Source organism: Myxine glutinosa, chromosome 3 (assembly GCF_964187855.1).
Source record: "Myxine glutinosa chromosome 3, kmMyxGlut1.1, whole genome shotgun sequence".
NCBI classification, from domain to species: Eukaryota; Metazoa; Chordata; class Myxini; order Myxiniformes; family Myxinidae; genus Myxine; species Myxine glutinosa.
Window position 1 is genome coordinate 132848558 of NC_136263.1, and position 22532 is coordinate 132871089.

At 43.1% G+C, this 22532-nt stretch overlaps 2 protein-coding genes across 23 annotated transcripts in view; one reads left to right on the top strand and one right to left on the bottom strand.

Annotated features, from left to right (window-relative positions):
- Positions 1 to 5751, top strand: part of LOC137423209 (rab GTPase-activating protein 1-like) — a 48253-nt gene extending 42502 nt beyond the window's left edge. For 10 of the 16 annotated variants that reach the window (XM_068110105.2, XM_068110109.2, XM_068110106.2 and 7 more), the window contains one exon: positions 17 to 1468. In XM_068110105.2, the coding sequence (XP_067966206.2) occupies positions 17 to 142 (126 nt within the window). In that variant the 3' untranslated portion in view covers positions 143 to 1468. Of the gene's footprint in view, positions 1 to 16; positions 1469 to 1489; positions 2068 to 5578 lie in introns of those variants that run through there. The other 6 variants (XM_068110110.2, XM_078774568.1, XM_078774566.1 and 3 more) reach the window with 2 other exon arrangements.
- On the bottom strand, positions 1454 to 19912 carry SURF6 (surfeit 6). Of its 7 annotated transcripts, none has more exons than XM_078774561.1 (7): positions 19852 to 19912; positions 14738 to 14799; positions 14439 to 14559; positions 7057 to 7233; positions 6806 to 6885; positions 4929 to 5296; positions 1454 to 1998 (listed from the first exon to the last, which is right to left on the bottom strand). In XM_078774561.1, exons 3-7 carry the CDS (start codon positions 14545 to 14547, stop codon positions 1641 to 1643), a joined length of 1092 nt encoding a protein of 363 aa, XP_078630687.1. In that variant the 5' UTR covers positions 14548 to 14559; positions 14738 to 14799; positions 19852 to 19912; the 3' UTR covers positions 1454 to 1640. The 7 variants fall into 7 exon arrangements, with proteins under 7 accessions (XP_078630687.1, XP_067966205.1, XP_078630685.1 ...); XM_068110104.2 differs by having other exon boundaries at positions 7057 to 7239; positions 19852 to 19900; XM_078774559.1 differs by having other exon boundaries at positions 7057 to 7239; positions 19784 to 19869.
- Positions 19913 to 22532: the final 2620 nt, after the last annotated feature.

The following is a 22532-nucleotide window of genomic DNA, read 5'->3' on the forward strand; positions in this document are numbered from 1 at the left end:
GGCATGTTGTTGGCAGGATCTGGAGCACGACTTGGTTAATACTCGTGCCGAAGCTTCAAAGAAGTCTTCATGGTTTAACAGGTCTTTTGGTCTCGGAAAGAACGTCACGACGAGTCTCACATCGACCAAAGAGTCAGAGTGACTTTCTCAGACCTAGACACGTGCATTTCCACAGGAACTTGAAAATGAACCTCACCAGTATATGCAGCTTGAACTCTGCCAAGACTGTGGATGCGGTCTTCGTCTATGACAGCCTTGGTGCCAATTTGCTTGATTTGGTCATGTTTCAAATCATTCAATTCTGTGAATACTCGTTACTGCCACTGCCGAATCAGCTGATGGGGACAGTTTGGTAGGCAGGTGGATGACAATATAGCAAGCATACAAATGTGGTTCAGCTTGAACCAAAATGTTCTTTAATGGTCCTTTCCCACTCTTGTTTTGCTGTACTAATGTGTTTTTATTTATTGTTGAACTGCATCAGCTCCTTATTGGCCGAATGCCAAAAGCAAGTGAAGCAAAAGTCTGATATTGCAAACTTAAAATCGCTGTGTCTAAATCGATTATTTACTTCCCATCTTTACAAGAACAAATTATTCCGTTACTCTGCAAATACAACTTTGGGAAAGTTGGATTGGTAAAGTTTGGTAAAAACGTTTGGTAAAAGGATTGGTAAAAATAGTTTTTAAAAAAACGATCATTCTACTCTGCAAATGCAACTTTGGCAAATTTCCTAGTAATTCCTGTGAAAACAGTCAAGTTGTTCAGGATTGGTCGAAATGTGACGACGTGCGTTCCATGGCCATTCAGACCCACCAATTGCGATGTCCGATCTCTCTGCCAACTGCAGACAAGACGTGGATGCTTCCAAAACAGTCGTGGGAACCAACGTCAAGTTTGGTACTTATTGGTCACATGTACGAGGTAAAATGAAGACTTCAATGAGCAGGTGTTGCACAAGGTTATTGAAAATTGCCATTTCCCTTTGATCGACTGGGAAAAGGAGATCGAGTTTTATTCTCTTATGTTCCACACAATCTCTGATCCAATATGGAAAGTTGCTTTCAGCCGAATCAGATCTAGCCAGAGCAATGGAGAATTAAGGAATCCTTGGATCAACTAGTCCGATCAGCATTTGTGACTGCAAACTCTTTTGCAGGAAAGTTCTTTTGGAAGAGCAGGCAAGTTCTGTGATTTGAACAAATTCGCCGTTTCAACAAATTCGCTGTGTGCCTAAAATCTTCTTTTTTTTTTTTTTTGTACATCAAACTCTGCTAGATTGCAGAAAACACCCAAATACAACACTTGGCACATTCATTTAGACTAAGAAAACCAACATTTATGTGCAATGTATTTGTTACAGTGGGTAACTGATTTCTACAATCTATGATTGCGATGCACAATTTGTATTGTTTAAAATCAAATTGAGGATTGAATTAGCTCGATAAAGGTGGATTTTGCACGGGAATGGAATTTTATTTCTTTACAGATGGTGACCATTCGGGTATTTATCGTTACGGTACATCATTCCATAGCGCGATTCTTCCAACACTTCCGGATCGAATAACGAAAAGGGCTGTACAAAAGATGTCAAAAAGAAAAGGACCCACCATTCCCATGCTTTACCAATCCACACATTGTCATAGCCCAAGCCTGGCAAGATCCTCCGGAAGCACACGGCCTCGTTTGTGTGCTCGTTCCTTGCGCCTATCGCTCTTCGCTTGTACCCTGCTCTGCACGTTCTTTTGCCTCCTGCCCTGCTTCCGCTCCAAGTACTCGGTCAAACTGGTGGAGCGAAGTTCCCACTGATTCCGCCGCTGTATTTTACGCCCTTCCTTGCGGTGGAGTGCTGCACGCAGCTTTCCTTCGTCGTCCTTTATGTGTATTCCTTCAGCACGGTACAAAGCAGCTGTCCACTGCATCCTCTTTTCCATCCGATGAGCCTTTTCCTCATTCTGGGCCCGAATCCCCTCGATCTTCTGCTTGTGCATCTCGAGTCTGAGTTAAATGAACACAAATTCATCAAGCATTGTTTACTTGTATATGCAAAAAATATTTTGAGCATTATGTATTATTTTGCATGATTTATTATTATTTGAGCATTATTCTGCATCAGAAAAAATATTTTGAGCACCAATAAACTCTGTAACCAGATAAAAAATAATTTCCTTCACAGAATTAAGCATGTCTAATTATATATATATATATATATATATATATATATATATATATATATATATATATATATATAGACATGATGAATTCTGTTACTCATAAACAAACAACAACTAGAACGGCACTCGATATAGCGCACACCTCTGCCAGGCTGAACAGTTTGTTTTGTATCCCACTGATAGGCCGAATCTGGATTCCGACCTGAAACAAAATCTAATCGGCTTGTTCTCGTCACCGAACCAACTCATTCACCTAGTTTAGTCAGAACTCGTCCACAACTTTTTGAAATATCATGTTACGTATTGCTTTTCACTCATTTAGACTAAGATTTAGACTTTTCACTCTCTCAATGGTGAAGAATCACTTAAAAAATTAAATAATTCTCGGATCCAGATCCATGTTCAGATCTTCACCAAAATCGAATCAATTTGTCCTTGTCACACACTCAATCGGTCCACCAAGTTTCATCCAAAACCGTCCATAATTTTTTGAGATATCCTGCTTTATATCATTTTTAGCCCCATCTCCCAATGGTGAAGAAGTACTTTAAATTATATTCGCTGGATCTGGATCTTCACCAAAATCGAATCATTTCGTCGTCACATACACTACCTCTCCACCAACTTTCAACCAAATCTGTCCACAACTTTTTGAGATATCTTGTTCACAGACAAAGAGAAAGGGGTGAAAACATAACCTCCATCCACCTTTGGTGGCGGAGGTAAAAAGTTAGGACGTCTGGGTTTATAGTTTAAAGATATTCTTCTGAAACCAACAAATCATAGTTTTGTCTGAAGTGAACATTTATTTTCTGCTCACCTAGCATTAAGCAAAGGCTGCTTTGTAGTTTATAAAACAAAGGGTCAGAATGGAGATAGGATATCGATCCAAAATCCAACCCACGTAGACTCGGGAATGCTTAAAGCAACACTGTGGCATCATTAACACCTGCAAGTGAGGGTGAGTAGACAACTGGCTTAAGGGTGTAGTACTGGTGAACAGGTGATTTTTTTCTTCTTTTTTTTTAGCTGAACAGTTTCCTTATAGTCTTATAAACAAGAACCATGCTATTAGAGGTCATAGAAGTACCCCTAATTATTGTTATCTTTACACGCAATTTACAAGAAATATAATATTTTGCATGAAATTTGTTATAACTTTAAATTTGCATCATTCTTTTGGGCTGAAATTTGGACAGGATATTCAGAATATCACTTCCTTTAAAATGATGAAGGCTTTTGTTTATAGGAGTAGCCATTGTGGATTTATTGAAGGACAACCAAGTTTTATCTGGTAATTGCCATAATTAGCTAATTAGTGAACATTTGACATAATTTCACAAAATCCTCATCAGGTAGTAGAGTAACACATGTATAATACATGTACCAAGTTTTGTGTGAAAAGAATGATAGGTGACATAGAAGATAGAAGTAGAAATGTGTTCTTTGTTTTTCCTTGTTTTTTATTGACGGTCTAATTTATGCAAATTATATGCATGTAATATGACAAAGAAGCGTTGAAGCTGGTCTGAGTTAAAGCCAAGATTATATCTTTCAAGAAAAACTGAAAATTAGATATTAACTTGACTTTGTTTTTGTGTAAAGGCCTCTCAAAGGTACCTATGTAGTTTTCTCAAATTTTCACCAGTACTACACCCTTAAGTTCCAATCCCAATGGGACCCAAAGTCTGCAATCTTGCCCTCTGCTGGCAAAACCTTGCAACAGTATGTCAAATCCATTCCCAATCAACACCCCTTGGAGCAAGCAGGCAACGTTCAGTGTCTCACCTCTGAACTGCCTTGCCAGTTTCTCTGAGATGAACTGCATTCATTGTTACAATGGCAGTAAAAATTTACTTCCAAAAGTAAACTCCACAAAAGAATCGAGAACCAAAATGTATATGTTACACAATCACTTGTGTTACACCACCAGTTAAACCATGTTGTTAGGGTTGTGCTCAAATGTGTTGTTTATTCAATACAGGGGTGAAATTAGTGTTGTTGTTGTTTTAAGCAACTACCTTTATCTTGCTGGCTCTTCTTTCCAGCATGTCCATTAAATGAGGTATTTCGCATCAATTTGGAATAATTTGGCAGCCAGCATCAGTCAACTCGTACCAGCGAATGGGGCTTGGCCCATTTTGCATGAAGTTTCCAATCCAATTATGTGTCCACCATGAGCAATCCAGGATGTTACAGCTTTGAATGTAACCTCATGAGAATGTCCATGCAGCAACCACCGATTTATTTGATTAAGAGTATGTGAGGGGAAAAGATAAAGGACACCGCACTAGCTCGTCCGGGCCGACAGGATGGTCGAGAGGTACGCACACCTGCCACTAAAGCTGTCTAGCCTGGGTTCAAATCCCAAACCACCTATAAGCTATCATCCCGGTGTTTCACAGGCAGGGTGATTCATCAATGTGTGCCATCCCTCAGATGGACGTTAAATGAGTGTCCCGTCTGCCTACACTTATTGGTGGATGTTAAAGATCTCATGGTGTCTTTCACGAAGAGTAAGTGGCTATCGCCGACACCATGGCCAAATCGTAAATTCCTGCCCTAACCATCAGAGGGCATTGCATCAAGCAATGATGCTATCCACCACAGCCTTGTTCTGCATTCAAAGAAGACTACCTCGTTTCGAAAGAAATTTGCCTATGGTTCATGTTTGGATAAATTGGCTTGGTATCAGCATATTTGTCCAACAGCAGTCCTTATTGAAAACCCTGAAAGGTGGAGGTGGGAAGTTACCTGGACAGCAGTTGCTTGTAGTTCTTTCCGGTCAGGGGCTTAATGCCACCCTTCATCATCTTTTTCTCTTTTTTTTTATCTTCTTTGCTCTTGTGCCAAATTCTTTCTTCCTCAACATTGAGCAGGTTAAATGACAGATCGATTGGTTCTTGCTCTATATTTGGCTTGCTCACTAACGAGTCCACATGGTTCACTGTGTCAGAACCCAGTTCTTTCTTGATTTCCAGCTGCTCCGAGTCTGGCTCACTCTTTATTTCCTGCTGTTCATCCTTCACTTTTTGAATATCGTGCTTCCTCTTTTTCCTGCGCTCACGCTCCATTCTACGGCGCTCCCGCTTCTCCTCTTGTTCCTTCGTCAAATAAATTGGCTGTTGAGGTTTGGGGTGAATTGAAAACAATTGAGAATTTTTTTAATACATACTTACAATGTAGTAAATGCAGTAAATAAGTAATTTTTGGCACAAATTTATCATTGCTGGGGACAAAAGCAATTCTGTAATAAAGGTACTATGAGTTACAATCAAACAATAATCCATTATTATTACTCATGTTAACCAATAAATTTGCCTTCACAGACTATGTAGGTAGTACAGTAATATGCAAAAGTCTTAGGCCACATTTTTATCATCAATTTGGAATTTCTCTTACAGGTAATACAAACTCACACCATCCAGTGTGCCTCTCCTCAGTGAAAGACACATGAAAGTCTGCTTGGAGTTTGCAAAAAAGCACCTAAAGGACTCTCAGACTGTGAGAAACAAGATTCTGTGGTCTGATGAAACAAAGATTGAACTGATTGGCTTCCGCCAGGCCACTCTGCCATAAAGCCCAGATCGGTGGAGTGTTGCAGTGATGGTTGTCCTTCTGGAAGTTTCTCCCATCTCCACACAGGATCTCTGGAGCTCAGCCAGAGTGAACATCGGGTTCTTGGTCACCTATCTTACCAAGGCCCTTCTCCCCTGATTGCTCAGTTTGGCCTGGCGGCCAGCTCTAGGAAGAGTCCTGGTTGTTCCAAACTTCTTCCATTTAAGAATTATGGAGGCCACTGTGCTCTTGGGGACCTTCAATGCAGCAGAGATTTTTTTGTAGGCTTCTCCAGATCTGTGCCTCGACACAATCCTATCTCTGAGCTCTGCATGCAGTTCCTTTGACCTCATGGCTTGGTATTTGCTCTGATATGCATTGTCAGCTGTGAGACCTTATATCGACAGGTGTGTGCCTTTCCAAATCATGTCCAATCAATTGAATTTACCACAGGTTGACTCCAACCAAGGTGTAAAAACATCTCAAAGATGATCAAGAGACATGGGAGGCACCTGAGCTAAATTTCACGTGTCATAGCAAAGAGTATGAATACTTAAGTCAATGTGATATTTTAGATTTTTCTTTTTATTAAATTTGCAAAACTTTCTAAAATCCTGTTTTCTCTTTGTCATTATGGGGGTATTGAGTGTAGATTGATGAAGGAAAAAATGAATTTAAACGATTTCAGCATAAGGCTGCAACATAACAAAATGTGAAAAAAGTGAAGGGGTCTAAATACTTTCTGAATGCACTGTACATACATCTATCTGTCTTGATTTAGTTTATCTGGTGACGTCTTGGAAAATACATTTCTCAAATTGCATAAAACCATCACCTCATCGTAACTGATGTGGTGGGGGGGAAAAAAACAGTTCATACTCGGATTTATGGTCACAAAAGTGTCACGAGCTGCCATATACAAATAAATTGCATGTGAGGTTGGAGTAAAATCACAATCAACGTCCAAAGAAAAGCATTTAGTTCAATACAAACTTCATTATCAGCCTGTTCCTGATCCAATTGTCCACACCTCCCTGGTAAACATTAGATTCACATTCCCCATGTACCTATACCTTGCCTTCTGCCATCTTGGCTCGGAGACTGGACCGCAGCAACTCCACTGCCAAGCAGCTAGTACCTGGCTTGCGCGTATCTGTGGAAAGGAGGACAACTCCAAATTAACTTTCAGGATTTACTTTAGACATGCCAATAAAACTGGGCAAACTGTCATGATCGCAAACATTCAAAAAGAAGACAAAAATATATCGAGAAATAATTAAAAAATAACATGAGGACATAGAAATAAAAATTGCAGGAATCTTACCAGCACTGTCTGACTGATTGACAGATTTCTCTTTGGTCATCTCTTTGTTGGGCTTCTCTTTTACTTGGCTTTGCTTTCCCTTTTGTTTCTTGACATGTTTGGTTGGTTTGTCTCTCTCGTTACTGTTCACCATAACACTCAAGTGTTTCGCACCTTTAATTGGCAAACTTGATCCACCTGTAACTTCAAGTTGATAAAGGTAGAGTTAGGTTTAGGCTTTATGAATGCACACCATTAACTTGACCATAAGGCAACGAAGGCTATTTCCATGCAAACTGCCCAAAAGGTCAATTTCTGAACTCCTGCTCTTCCCCTGAAACATGGAGAGCCTATGAGTAGCGGCAATCGCAGAAAACAGATGGGATTCACAGAATCCGTGACTTCAAACAAATAACTGAATCAAACACAGAAGAAAAAAAAAAGAAAAAAAAAATGTAGTACATTGTTGAAAAAAGTGTCAGGATTACAGAGTTACAGATAAAATATTCACAAAATTCTCTGATAGTGTGCGCAATTGTCTACACACTTTATTCCCATGCACAATCACACTAAAATACGCAATTTAGTGTCTGTCTGTCTGTCTGACGATTTTTGACTGCAATACATTCGGCCGTTACTTATCCAATCTGAACCAAACTTGACAGAAGGTCTAAGGATCACATAATGAAGGTTGTAGCGCATTCATTTACCCCCCTCCCCAAGGGGGTTTTCTCCGCCAAGGGGGTTTTCCCTGCAATGGGGTTGCGTGTTGAGGTGGAAATCCGTGTTAACATGGCCTTAGCATGACGTTTTTCCAAGGCCACTTCTAATAACAAAAGCATAATATCAATGTTATTACAAAACAAAATTAATACGAATAATATATCCTACTCCCCAAGGAGATTTTCCTCCTTAAAAAACGCAGTGTCAACATTTATAAATAGCTTACCATGGCGTTTCATGGTAGCACCGGGCCCTACCAACAGGAAAAATATTATAAACCACAAACACATAAGATTGCCTTTTTAAAAAGTTGCTAATGCTGTTTAACACAAAATTGAAAAGGAGGAAACCCAGGGTGTGCTCAGTTAGCAAGCAGGTAGCTAGCATTTACCAAGCCTGCCGTTCCTTAATAACTGTTTTGAATTGAGTGCTTGCTCGAATGCTTAAGCCACTTGGCAAGCGCTCTCCAATAAAATTGGTAAATTAACACCCCTCCTCCCCCCTTCCCCCAATGTTCTTGAGGCCCAACCATACATCAACTGTAATCTATAGATCCCAGAGAGGAATGATCCTTCCTGCTGCCCACCCCCCATCCCCTGGTAGGGAGTAGGTGTGGTGTAGTTATGAAAATTTGCCAAAAATTTCTAGCCAAAGTGAAATTCGACTTGGAAGTCACCCCACTTTGTTAAAAAATTCAGTGAAAATACGATCGCCGGTGAAAGCAAAAATGTTGAACATCACATGCGCATGCGTGCTACTTTGAGAAAACGTTTTCCCACAATAAAAAAGTCAAAATACAGATATTTCCAAAAACATCAAGATAAACACCCAGAACAAAATGAAAACTCTTTCGAAGCCCCATGGTAGAAATTATTTTGTTAATATAAATTATGTGACCAATCAAAGATGACCATCTTCAACCACTCAATAGGAAACATTGAAGAGTGCAAGGAAAAGTGGGGGCCACTCTCCTGGTGTACTCATATCATTCAATGTACATACTGCCATGTCTGCATATGTCCTTTGTACAGTGCCTATAGAAAGTATACACCCCCTTTCAAAATTTTCACCTTTTGTTGAGGCATAACATGGAATTAAATTGCGTTAGATCAGACTTATTTACACATCGTGACCCACAACTTCCAAGTGAAAAATAAATTGTACAAATTTCAGAAAAAAAAAATACAAAACTAGATTATAATAATAATAATAAAGGAGTCTTATATAGCCCCATCAAGCAGAGTAAACTACCCTCATGGCGCTTTACATTATCATGCGAACGCACACACACACCGCACACACACACACAAACATACACACACACAGACACACCTTCACTCTTGCCCTATTCCTCTCCCTCCCCATTCAAAACCCACAGATGTGTACTCCCCTTCCTCCTCTCCTCCCTCCCCCGCACATGTACACAGACATACTCTCGATCTCTGTCCCACCTCAAACCAAAGGGAAAACAGGACTTAGACTTTGAAAGACTTGTGAAACAGATAGGTTTTGAGGGAGGTTTTAAAGGCAGGAAGAGAGTCAACATGTCGAACAGAGGAAGGCAAGTCATTCCAGAGCAGAGGTGCAGCAAAGGAAAAGGATTTCTCGCCAAATGACTTGGTGCTGGTGCGCGGCGGCTCTAAGGTCATAGAGTCGGCGCTTGAACGAAGCCGTCGCCGAGGTTCATAGAGAGTGAGCAAATCGGAGAGATAGTGAGGTCCCGCTCCACACAATGATTTATAACAAAGTGTGCAAATTTTGTATTGCACACGAGCAGAGACAGGCAGCCAGTGTAAAGATTCAAGAAGCAGAGTAACATGGTCAGACTTCTTCGCCTTACAGACAAGACGAGCGGCAGAGTTTTGAACCTTTTGTAACTTATCCAAGAGCAACTGAGGGCAGCCAGCATCTATCTATAATTCCAGCAATCTCTGTGTGTGTGTGTGTGTGTCTGTGTGTCTGTGTGTCTGTGTGTGTGTTTGTTTGTTTGTCTGTGACCGCTGTTTCTCGACAACCACGGGTCCGATATACTTTAAACTTGCCAGGTATATTGCTGGGGACCCGAGGATGTGCCTTTTCAACGTTTCATATTAATCGGAGAAGTAGTTACCGAGCTATGTCCAAAAAACGATTCAACCAATCAGAGAGCAGCGAGCTATCACGTGTGCCGAACGTGGCGAACAGACTCTGCCTCGGACGGCACATTTGAGAGCGTATTCATTTATTTCACGTTGGCAAACTATGTTGCCGTTAAACTATGTTTTAAAACTAATTAAAACGAATTTGCGATTCATCGTAACTGCGATTTGCGACCTTCCGGACAGTGAAGACTGCACTTCCGGCAGCCAATCACAGAACGCGTTATTGCGTAGGCGTGGCCGATGTGAGAGCGAGCCGAGCCGAGCGCGTGCGCCATTACGGTTCGTAATTCGATTTCTTCCGGAGAAAATAATAATTTCTCGATTTCTTATGCGCATTATTTCTCCCAATTCAGTCATTAACACGTACGGGCATGCCCTAGTACAAATAATTACAATAGTCTAGCCTTGAGAGGACAAGGGCACAGACCAGAGTTAGAGCAGCTTGAGGAGTAAGAAAGTGGCGAATGGATGCGATCTTTCGCAGCTGAAAGTATGCTGATTTGCAAGTTTGAAGTACTTGCTTGGAAAATGTCATGTTACAGTCGAAAACCACACCAAGGTTCTTGGCCGACAAAACAAAGTTTACATCGGTTTCACCAACATGAATAGTGGTAGGAAGTGAACATTGTAGAGGACATCTGTGTGATCTTACAATCATAGACTCTGTTTTAGCATCGTTCAGCTGAAGTTTGTTTTGGGTCATCCACGCCTTCACGTCGGCAATACAGCCCTCTAACACTTCAACAGTGGGCACGATTTGTTGAATCGTGCTTCCTTTGTACAGCTGATTGTCGTCCGCAAAGGCGTGGTGATCAACTGAATGTCTGGCAACAATATCAAATAGAGGCTGAGTGTACAAAAGAAAGAGGATAGGTCCCAGGACCGAGCCCTGGGGAACGCCAAAGGAAAGCGGAGAAGGGGCTGATTTCTGGCCATTGACAACAACTGTTTGCACTCTATCAGTAAGATAGGACATCAGCCAAGAAAGGGGAGTACCAGTTATACCAAATGTGATTTCAAGACGACGAATTAAGACACTATGGTCAATCGTGTCAAAGGTGGCAGACAAGTCCAAAAGAGCAAGAACGGAAACCTTACCACAGTCAAGAGAGGTCAGAAGATCATTGGTTATTCTTAGGAGAGCGGTCTCGGTGCTATGGCCTGGTCTATATGCTGACTGGCGAGAATTGAAAAGATTATTTGAAACTAGATGGTCATTCATCTGTGATAGCACAATTCTTTCTGTGATCTTTGACAGGAAAGACAGGTTGGAGATAGGACGGTAATTTTTCATGTCGTTAAGGTCAAGGGTGGGCTTTTTAAGAAGTGGTTTAACAAGAGCTTGTTTAAAGAGAAGCAGAAATGAACCCATAGTCAGAGAATCATTGCTAACTGCAGTAATAAATGGGAGGAGGGTGTCCAAACACTCAATAAACAAATCAGTGGGAAGGGGGTCAAGATCACATGTTTTTGTGTTTGACTTAAGGATTGTACATTTGACAATTTCCTCAGTAACAGGAGTAAACGAACTAAGAGGTCGTCCGTGAAAGCAGTGTTCAGCATCATCGAAGGAAAGGAGTGACTGCTTGTCAAGATTGTTTCTTATTGACTGAATTTTATTGTGAAAGAAATGCAGGAAGCGTTGGGGTAGTTCGTTTTGAGGAAACACAGTGGGAAGAACGGATTTATTTTTGGTGGCAAACAGGCGGTTGGTAATGCTGAACAGTTGCTTGCAGGAGGAGCTCCTAGTAATCCGATCAGAAATATGACATTTTTGCTTTCAGAATAATTTTTATGACGAGTCTTTTAGCTATGTTATACAACTGTTTATGGACTGTGAGGCCAGTCTTCAGCCACTGTCTCTCGGCACGTCGTCATTCCTTTTTGGCAGCCCTGACTTTGTCGCTGACTGCGCTGAACCACGGAGTACTCCTGCGTCTGGGAACGGCGCGCCGTGTCGCTGGAGCATGACAGTCCAACGCTGTGCGGAGGCAACAGTCGAGGTCTTCTGCAGTGACATAGGAACGGCCAGAGAGACGGGTGTGAAGGTCCTCTTTAAAGGTGGAACGGTCGATGGCACGAATGTTGCGGGCAGTGATGAAGGTGGGCTGAAGACGAGGAACAGCAATACTCAGGTGGCTGGTGACACAGAAGTGGTCCGAGGTGATAGCACAGGTCACTGACGTGGACTGCACCAACTGATCATCGCATCTGTGCACTAACCAATCCAGGATGTGTCCTTTAACGTGTGTAGGTTGGGAGACAGACTGAGACAGACTAAAAGTAGAAAGGAGGTCAATGATCTTTGAAGTGAGAGGATGTTGTGGTTGGTCGTAGTGGACGTTGAAATCTCCAAGAATCAAGACGAAACCAGGAAGAGTATTGCAGTGGTCGAGCAGATTAGGAAGCTGGGTCACGAACATAGTCAGTAATATCTTGGCTGAATAAGTGTCAACCCCCCTTAAAATTGTAATTGTAAATTATCTCAGGTGTAACCAATCACCTTCAAAATCACACACCAAGTTAATTGGCCTCCACCTGTGTTAAATTGTTCTGATTCTGATTATATCAGAATAAAATTAGCTGTTCCTGTAGGTTTCCTCTGCTGGGTAGTGCATTTCACAGCAAAGACTCAACTATGAGCACCAAGGAGCTTTCAAAAGATCTCCGGGATAAAGTTGTGAAAAGGCACAGATCAGGGAATAAAATGTTGGGAATAAAAATATTTCAAAGGCCTTGAATATCCCATGGAGCACAGTCAAGACAATCATTAAGGAGTGAAAGGCGTATGGTACTACCAAGACCCTGCCTAGATCAGGTCGTCCCTCCAAACTGGATGATCAAGCAAGGAGGAGACTGATCAGAGTGGCCACCAAGAGACCAATGGCAACTTTGAAAGAGCGAGTCCCTTTATGGTAAAGACTGGTCACTGTGTGCATGTGAAAACAATATCCCAAGCACTCCACAAGTATGGCCTGTACGGTCGGGTGGCATGAAGGAAGCCTTTTCTCAAAACGTCCACATTGAGTCCCGTGAGGTATGCAAAAACCCACTCCGGAGTTTCTGTAGCCATGTGGCAAAAAGTTTTGTGGTCTGACAAAACCAGATGGAATATTTGGCCAAAATGCAAAACGTTACATTTGGCGCAAACCCAACACATCACCCAAATAACACCATCCCTAAGGTAAATCATGGTCATGGCATCATGCTATGGGGATGTTTCTCATCAGCAGGGACTGAGACACTTTTAAGGATAGGAAGGAAAATGGATGGAGCAAAATACAGAAAAAGTCCAAGAGGAAAACCTGCTGCTCTCTGTAACTGTAATCTGAAAGCAGAAATTGGGACAGAAGTTCACCTTTCAGCATGATAACGAACCGAAGCACCCAGCCAAAGCTACACTAGAGTGGCTAAGAAACAAAAAGATAAATGTCCTTGAGTGGCCCAGTCAGAGCCCCGACCTAAATCCAATCGAAAATTTGTGGCATGACTTGAAGATTGCTGTCCATCAACGCTCCCTACGCAACCTGACTGAGCTTGAACAGTTTTGTTCAGAATAATGGGCAAATATTGCTCAATCAAGGTGTGCAAATTTGGTAGAGACCTATCCCAACAGACTCACAGCTGTAATTGCTGTCAAAGGTGCTTCCACCAAGTATTAACTCAGGGGCTGGACACTTATCCAACCAAGATATTCTAGTTTTGTATTTTGTAGATTTTCAAGCCACCCTTTACAAGGAGAGGATGCGGGTCAGGTACAAGGAACTTAACGAAGAGGCTGAAGTAGTACGGAGAGGTGTAAAGTGGAATTGCAGAAGTTTTGTATGTAAGAACATCAGCAAAGGGTGCATCATCTCGGGATAGAAACTGGGTATGGTGGACGGAGGAAGGAGCAAAGGTCGTTGGTGAAAAATGGGTTTGGAAGAGGTTAGAGAAGATAAAGGATAGAGGGGGACAACTGGATGCAGGGTTACTGCACTTTTCTACCTCGAGACGACACACCCTATTATACTACACTTTACAGCAGAAGCAGAAGTACACGTTACATGCCAACAATTAAATAAAATACAGATCCACGACAGTAGTAGATTCTTGGAAGTGGAGTCAATTAAAAATTATTTTGGGTCAATATGGTCACCAGTTTAAAGGACTTACAAAGTCGGATAAATTTACTTTTCACTTTCAAAAAGGATTCAAACTCAGCTCGTGCTGTTCAGATTCAATAAGAATGAAATTGGATTTGAAGAATGATCCAGATTTGTTTTTCAGCAAATGCACAAGAGGCTTTGAGATGCTTTTGCTAAATATTGACATCTATGCTTCTATAAATAAAAGCAGCGCAACAATTTTTTCAAAAATACGTGTAACGATAGGCCTACGAGTGATGCGAAGATTCAAAATCATCAGTTATCAATATCAAGTTCGCAAGATAACTGCCACAATTAGAAAGCATGAATTCAAAATCAAAATGCTAAACCTGGCAGGCTTATTCAGGCACACTGCTCGTATAAAAGTAGTTTGAAATAAATAAGAACTTACAAGTCAAACGTCCGTTCCAATTTGGCCGCTTCGTCGCCCTAGGAGGCTGCACTGTATACTTCTGGGCAAAAGAAGAGAGGAATCTGTCCTGGGCTAGTAGAGACTCCATTTCAAATCTCCCCTGCAGAGAAGCACATGATTTGTCACAAAAACTGTTCATTCTTTCAGATGGAAACACAATTTTAAACACGTCATAACGTACCTATGAGGACATGGGGTCGATTCTTTCAAACAAAATGAAAAAAGGGGGGAAAAAAGAAGAAGAAGAAATACGGAACAGCACTCGGTAGAGCGCATACCTCGGAAGAGCGTTCAGCCAGGCTGAACAGTTTATGTTTTGTATCCCACTGATAGGCCGGATCTGGAATCGGACATGAAACGAAATATAATCGGCTTGTTCTTGTAACCTAACCAAATCATCCACCAAGTTTTATCATAACTCATCTACAACTTTTTGGGATATCGTGCTGGACAAAATATCGTTTTTGGCCCAACTTCTCAATTGATGTTGAAGAATCAGTTTCAAATTATTGTATCTGGATCCCGATCTTCACCAAAATCGAAACAATTCGTCCTTTTCACACTCAATCTCTCCACTAAATTTTGTCTGAATCTGTCCACAACTTTTTGAGATATGCTGTTCACAAACAGACAGACAGGGATGGAAACATAACCTCTCCACCTTTGGTGGCGGAGGTAATGAAATATATCACAGTCATCTTGTACCACACGTCAACGGGGGGGGGGGGGGGGGGGGGGGGGGAGGGGGAAGGGGGAGGGGAGGGAGGGAGGGGGAAGGGGAGGGGGAGGGGGAGGGGGAAAAGGGAGGGGGAGGGGAGGGGGAAAAGGGAGGGGAGGGGGAAAAGGGAGGGGGAGGGGAAAAAGGGAGGGGGAGGGGGAAAAGGGAGGGGGAGGGGGAAAAAGGGAGGGGGAGGGGGAAAAGGGAGGGGGGGAGGGGAAAGGGAGGGGGGAGGGGAAAAGGGAGGGGGGAGGGGGAAAAGGGAGGGGGAGGGGGAGGGGGAAAAGGGAGGGGGAGGGGGAAAAGGGAGGGGGAGGGGGAGGGGGAAAGGGAGGGGGAGGGGGGGAAAAGGGAGGGGGAGGGGGGGAAAGGGAGGGGGAGGGGGGAGGGGCGAAAGGAGGGGGAGAGGGGAAAGGGAGGGGGAGGGGGAAAAGGGAGGGGGGGAAAGGGAGGGGGGAGGGGGGGAAAAGGGAGGGGGGGGGAAAGGGAGGGGGAGGGGGAAAAGGGGAGGGGAGGGGGAAAAGGGAGGGGGAGGGGGAAAAGGGGAGGGGGAGGGGGAAAAGGAGGGGGAGGGGGAAAAGGGAGGGGGAGGGGGAAAAGGGGAGGGGGAGGGGGGAAAGGGAGGGGGAGGGGAAAGGGAGGGGGAGGGGGGAAATGGAAGGGGAGGGGGAAAAGGGCAGGGGAGGGGTAAAAGGGAGGGGGAGGGGGAAAGGGAGGGGGAGGGGGAAAGGGAGGGGGAGGGGGAAAGGGAGGGGGAGGGGGAAAAGGGAGGGGGAGGGGGAAAAGGGAGGGGGAGGGGGGAAATGGAGGGGGAGGGGGAGGGGGGAAATGGAGGGGGAGGGGACAAGGGGAGGGGTAGGGTGGAGGGGGATGGAGGGGGGAGGGAAGGGGATGGCCAGTCAACAATGACGTTGCAGTTCTCATGGTGTGAGAGCAGCACAACAATCGGACATAGTCCTGCATATTCGCAACAGCACGAAGCGGATTTTGGAGACTCACCGATCTTGTGAGGTCCTCCAGTACCGGCGTTGCCGGGTGGGGGAAGGGAGACCCGTACATTCCCAACCCGTACATTCGCCCTCTCGACTCAAGCTCACTCGGACAAAAGCCTCGCACAAATTACACCGTGAAGGCCCAATGGTCATGTCTATGCCACAAATCACGGGCGCACTGAATTGAAAATATATAGAATGCTCATACTCCGTGAAAAGTGAAGCCACCGTGTCGCCATCTTGGTCAGCATGACTCGACCAACTCGCTTCGCGGATCTCGTTTTGTGCGGCAATAAACTGCTCCAATCGGTTACGGAAGGGTTGTAGAAAGACGTTTCAAAGACATTTAATTCATATCGCACAAAATCGATACAAAACACGATCGCATAAAAGGTGAAAAAACATGTGACGGGATGGAACATCACGTGATCGCTCTGAGCGAATCAGTCTGGCGGCGGGAATGGAACATCACGTGATCGCTCTGAGCGAATCAGCGAGCTGCTCTGGAACCGGCTGAGATTAGCAGGTACTTCGCTGAAATGCGCTGAGGTAAATATGAATAAAAAATATGGATCTCGTCAAATATGGTCTCGGCCATGTTCGTCCCAGGCTCAATGGCTATGTCTATGCCAAATATCAAGTACGTGAGCCTCTCCGTTTAGGAGTCTATCGGTAACATTACACACACACACACACACACACACACACACACACACACACACACACACACACACACACACACACACACACACACACACACACACACACACACACACACACACACACACACACACACACACAGTGTTTTACATATATATAGATAATAATAGCCGGTGAATCCGGTGTTGTGAATGAACGCGTACGTATTATGTTGTAAAGCCAGATTTTGCTGGATCCTTTGAGAATTTCGAAGCTTTGACGCACCAAATTGCTCCATGGAGACCGCCATCTTGCGGATGCGGAAGTAGGCATAAAAAATTGCGAAAAAGTTCAATAGGAGTTTGTTTCACCCGTCTGTTTGATTCACCATCTTATGCACCTCTAATTTATAATTAAAATACTTTAAGACCAACCTCGTTCCCCGGGCCCACACAGGCCCTGGTTATCTTCAACGAAAATCTTCACCAAACACTGGAACCAATGAGATTCGAGCATTTGAAAAAAAGATTTCAAAAAAGCTTATTACAGCGTTTCGGCCGCCATCTTGCGGATGCGGAAGTATGCATAAAAATTGCGAAAAAGTTCAATAGGAGTTTGTTTCACCCGTCTTTGTTTGATTCACAATCTTATGCACCTCTAATTTGTAATTAAAATACTTTAAGACCAACCTCGTTCCCCGGGCCCGCACGGGCCCTGGTTATCTTCAACGAAAATCTTCACCAAACACCGGAACCAATGAGATTCGAGCATTTGAAAAAATATTTCAAAAAAGCTTATTACTGCGTTTCGGAGGCTGAAAACACTGAATTGAAAATATATAGAACGCTCATACTCCGTGAAAAGTGTAGCCGCCGTGTCGCCATCTTGGTTAGCACGACTCGACCGACTCGCTTCGCCGATCTCATTTGTTCTCGGAGGTTTTGCGCATAAGGACAGTCAGACGTGTCCAGCTGCCAAGGTATGTGCTACAGGTGCATGAAAATGGGGCACTACAGAGAGTGTTGTCTTGTAAGGGCAGTTGATGTTGTGATTGGTCATGAGGAAGATACCATGTTTGTGGAGGTGTGAGTGTTCCGGGTTCCCGAGATCATCCGTGGTATGGAACGGTTGACTTGAACAACTGTTCGGTGCGTTTTAAAATAGACACTGGGGCAGATGTGAATATTCTCAATAAATTACGTGCAAACACATGACGGAAATCACCATCGCCCAGCATCGAGTGCCAACCAAGATGGCGTCCGGTAGCTACACCTCCACCTGTGTGGTGTGAATGGCAATGGTCATCTATATAATAATACCGTAAGGACTCGACTTTGTTATCCCTTTTACGCCGCACCCAGTGACCCGATGCCCACGGCACTAATGGATTTACGATCTACGAACCGCGCTCTTTGTTTATCACGTACAGCCATACTCGAAAAATCTGAATTAGCCGACGTTGGGGCCCAAAAGCATCCGATTAACTGCCGATACGACGCCATCTTACGACGCCATCGTATTGGCGTCTGCTGGGCGAAGGCGAAGCAAGCCGTCCGCTGATTGGACAGGCGAAGGCGAAAGCAAGCCGTCCACTGAGTGGACAATCCAGAGCATGCATTTGTGCCGGTGATCGTTGTTCATATACGCACTCTTCATTCTCATCTTTCTTCCTAACTCTTACTTGGACAAGCAAATCCCCTATGCCATCTATAATGGTACACTCTATCCATACACCACATCCTCCCTTCCGTGGATGTTCCACGGGTTTTGGCTGGTTCTATATATTTTCAGTTCAGTGGCTGAAAACGGCGTCAAATATTCTAAAATTGACGAAGAATTATTTTTTAGAAATCTCGCGGCCGTAGGGGATAGTTTTGCACGGCCGGGAATATCCGAAGTTGAGACGGAATTCACCGAATTAATCAAGAAGGAAATTTCATAAATTTTAATCTCATCCAGAATGCAAATGGTGTCATTTTTAACTAGGTACGGTACCTACTAACCTACCTACTACCTAACCTACTGATGCCATCGTGATGGGTAAAATAGTGGCAAGAGGCTTTGTTTGCTTCGCCGGCTCATTGCGGCTTTGCAGTCGGGTCATTATTAATTACACTAACTTCAGTTCAGAAGGGGCAAAACCTTTGTCGATTCACGCTCACGGCAGGTAAACGTTCTTCTTCTTCTTTAAAAGTCACCATTATCCCACGTGTTCTTGTGGGGTAGGCCGGGGTAGGCTTGGCCCGAGTTTTCACGAACCGGCTGGGCACACCTGCCGTTCGACTACTATTACTGTACTATTTAGAGCAGGAATTTGTAACTTGGCCATGGTGCCGGTGATGACTCGCCGACTCTTCGCAAAAGACACCGCGGGATCTTTAACGTCCACCAAGGAATGTCGGCAGACGGGACAAGGATGTAGAATGTACAAATTGAGGGAACTAAAAGTAAAACCAAAACTTTGTGTCCGAATTAAACGGGGGAGAATCTTCCTCCTCTTCCCAATGTATTTTAAATCTTCCTCAGTCCAACCAATTTAGGGCATTTAACGTCACGTATCAATTTTATGTTTAACGTTAAACTTAAACATTTGGTTTGAAAATTGAAATAAAAAAATTTCGCTTAAGACAGAAAAAAAAAAGATTACACAAAGTGTGCCACAGTGGAACTAACTAACATTCCTATACACCCTGAGTATTCCTCTAGTCTTTGCTTTTACCTTTCGCACACTGCCGCCAACAAATGAGGAAAAACGAAACAGTATAAAACACACACAGACTGACAAACGCCTTGTTAAACCAAACGCCTTGTTAAACCGACACCAAGCGATCGCGACACGAAGGCCTCGTCACAGGCTCTCTCAGATAATGATATTGCAATCAACATTTAGAACGAGATCATTATATCACAAGACCATTGGGGAAAAATTAAATCATCGAATTTCATATTTACGAATACAACTTCGCACATCATACCTGTCAACTCATTCAAACGGAATTACTCATTCGAACACGCTTCAGGAGCACAACGTGATTACCGGTACCTTGTAAAGTAGAAGAGCACGTGACCCGTTACACCACGTGAACGCTGTCTCTTCTCTTCCTGTTCTTCTTCTTTAAGTTTTAGTGCCGTTTTCAGACATTAAGCTCTATATACGCCACTCACCTGAACACTGGCAGGAGCCGACTGACTTTATATAGTTTCACTGTTTCTTTAACGCATTTTAAAACCGATTTGTGGAGTCGACGGTGCTTATGGTTCAAAAAGCGTGGCACTAGTATATCCGGAAGACGTACCGGTAACTGCCTGATCCCCATCTCTCTCGTACAGTGGAAAAGGCGAGATTACGGTTTCTCGTACATAGGACCTAAAATGCCTTACCTGTACAAAGCGGTGTGTGTGTGTGTGTGTGTGTGTGTGTGTGTGTGTGTGTGTGTGTGTGTGTGTGTGTGTGTGTGTGTGTGTGTGTGTGTGTGTGAGTGACAAGACAACTATCATGACGCCCATATTTGTGAGGCGTCGTACTTTGTGATTCAATGCCCTCCCTGTGAAACACGAATCTGACGATTTATAGCCCGGCTGGACATCAAATCCCAACTAGAAAGCCCAAAGGCAAATGCGCTACCTCAGCAACATCTTGTCAGAATGATGTATTTGTGGTTACCCATTGGTATTTTATTCTAAAATACAGTGTTGACTAAGCATATAAATTGTGAGGCAAAAGCTAGGGTGTTGAATGTTATCTAAATATAAAATGAAGACGATGAACATGGAACAGTTTTGCAAGCATTTATTGTTAGATATCTAATGTGAATATATCGTTTGTTTTAATTAATGCAGATATTTCTGTGCAGACTTCGATTGTGGTTAATTGTTGAAAAAGAAAATGAACTTCATTTTACGAGTCCTTATGCCATTGGAATGAATGATTTCTCATTTGTGCATGCAAATGTAAACACAATGCATGCTACTTTCTTAGCATCAACAGAAAATTGTCATGAATTAGACGAATGATGGAAAATGCAATATTGTAAAAATGTGTGCATTCGATAACAAAATAATTCCAATTGTAATGAATTAGACGAATGATGGAAAATGCAATATTGTAAAAATGTGTGCATTCGATAAATAAATAATTCCATTTTTGTAACAATGATGACTTATTTTTCCATGCGTATCCATGGTGTGAATTTGAACATGTGTAAAGTAACTAAATGATTACAATAGCAGGGCCTATATAATTTGGCTAATCCTCATGATTGGATCAATGTGAGAAGGTCTTTTGATCCATTGGGGATGCAAAAAAATTTTTCAAATTCATTGAAATTCCCCCAAAAAAAAATATATATATACAAAAAAGAATTCCCTTAGGAAAGTCAGTTAGACCAGTGAGACCATGTGGGGAACTCTGAACAAAAATAAACTGCAAATAACAGTTTGAAAAAAAGCAGAAAACAAAAAAATTAAGTTTCACAATTTGTCTATTTATCACTTTTAACCAAGACCAGGTAGCATTTTGGTATCATGACACATCCCAACAGTCCAAACGATGTAACAATGACAGCAAATATTTTTGTAATGTGATTGAATGTTCCTTGCGTACTATTGTAAGCTGGAACAAAGGCCAGACACACGAGGAGGCACACAGTCATGCTGAAAGTAATGAACTTGGCTTCCTCGTGGACAAAATCCAACTTCAGTGCCTTGAAGGCAAGAGTGTGGCAGCAAATGGCAAGAAAAACGAGATATGATAGTGAACCAACTGGCCATGCTGATGATGTCCCTCCACACTCTAAAGTCACCATATTGGGACGCATGTCCGTGTTACGCACGAGCCTCGCCTTGCCAACAAAACCCCAAAGAAGGCAACATATGATTTGTGGTATCAGGCAATGTACTACCATGAAGGGCTCATTGAATGTCTTATACTTATGCAATGAGATACCTGCAGAACACGTGACAGGAGCGCCATGAAACTGTCTGTCTGTGACTATATGGACGACAGACGGGTTAATCGATTTGACACCAAACAAGCCACTTTGCCAACTGATGTACAGGGTGTTTCAAAAGTCCGGGTTCATAAGGACATTTATTTTAAAATTTTATTAAAATAATAGCTCAAATTGCCAGCATGAATTAACATACCCTACATGCCCCCAAAGTATGCGGACACCCCTTCTAATTAGTGGATTTGGCTGTTTCAGCGACACCCATTGCTGACAGGTATATATAATCAAGCACACAGCCATGCAATCTCCATAGAGAAACATTGGCAGTAGAACGGGTCGTACTGAAGAGCTCAGGGACTTTCAACGTGGCGTCGTGGCACCGTCATAGGATGCCACCTTTCCAACAAGTTAGTTCGTCAAATTTATGCCCTGCTAGAGCTGCCCCGGTCAACTGTAAGTGTTGTTATTGTGAAGTGGAAACGCCTAGGAGCAACAACAGCTCAGCCTCGAAGAAGTAAGTGTTACGGATCCCGGATTTAGGTGAATTACTATTCATGTCATTGCTTATTAATGTTTATTCTATTAAAGGTTGTTGTGGTTAAATGGTTAAAGAGGCTCCGGATAACAGGAGACCGGAAACGGGATAGTGAACTGGAAGAAGAAAAACAAGACACGAGGTCCTGGAGAAGCGGCGATCTTCTTCCTCCTCGCCCAGCTCCGACGCGAGCGGTGTCGATATTGAGCAGCGTGGGGAACGCTGCGTTTGAAAGCCCGT

Bases quoted from the DNA above. Each gene is read 5' to 3' on its own strand.
- SURF6 (XM_078774556.1), bottom strand. From the start codon at position 16,251: ATGTACGGGTTGGGAATGTACGGGTCTCCCTTCCCCCACCCGGCAACG. The intron at 6,886-7,056 runs GTAAGATTCCTG...TCCTTTCCACAG, and splicing joins CAATCAGTCAGACAGTGCTG to ATACGCGCAAGCCAGGTACT. The intron at 1,999-4,928 runs GTAACTTCCCAC...CATTTAACTCAG, and splicing joins TACAAGCAACTGCTGTCCAG to ACTCGAGATGCACAAGCAGA.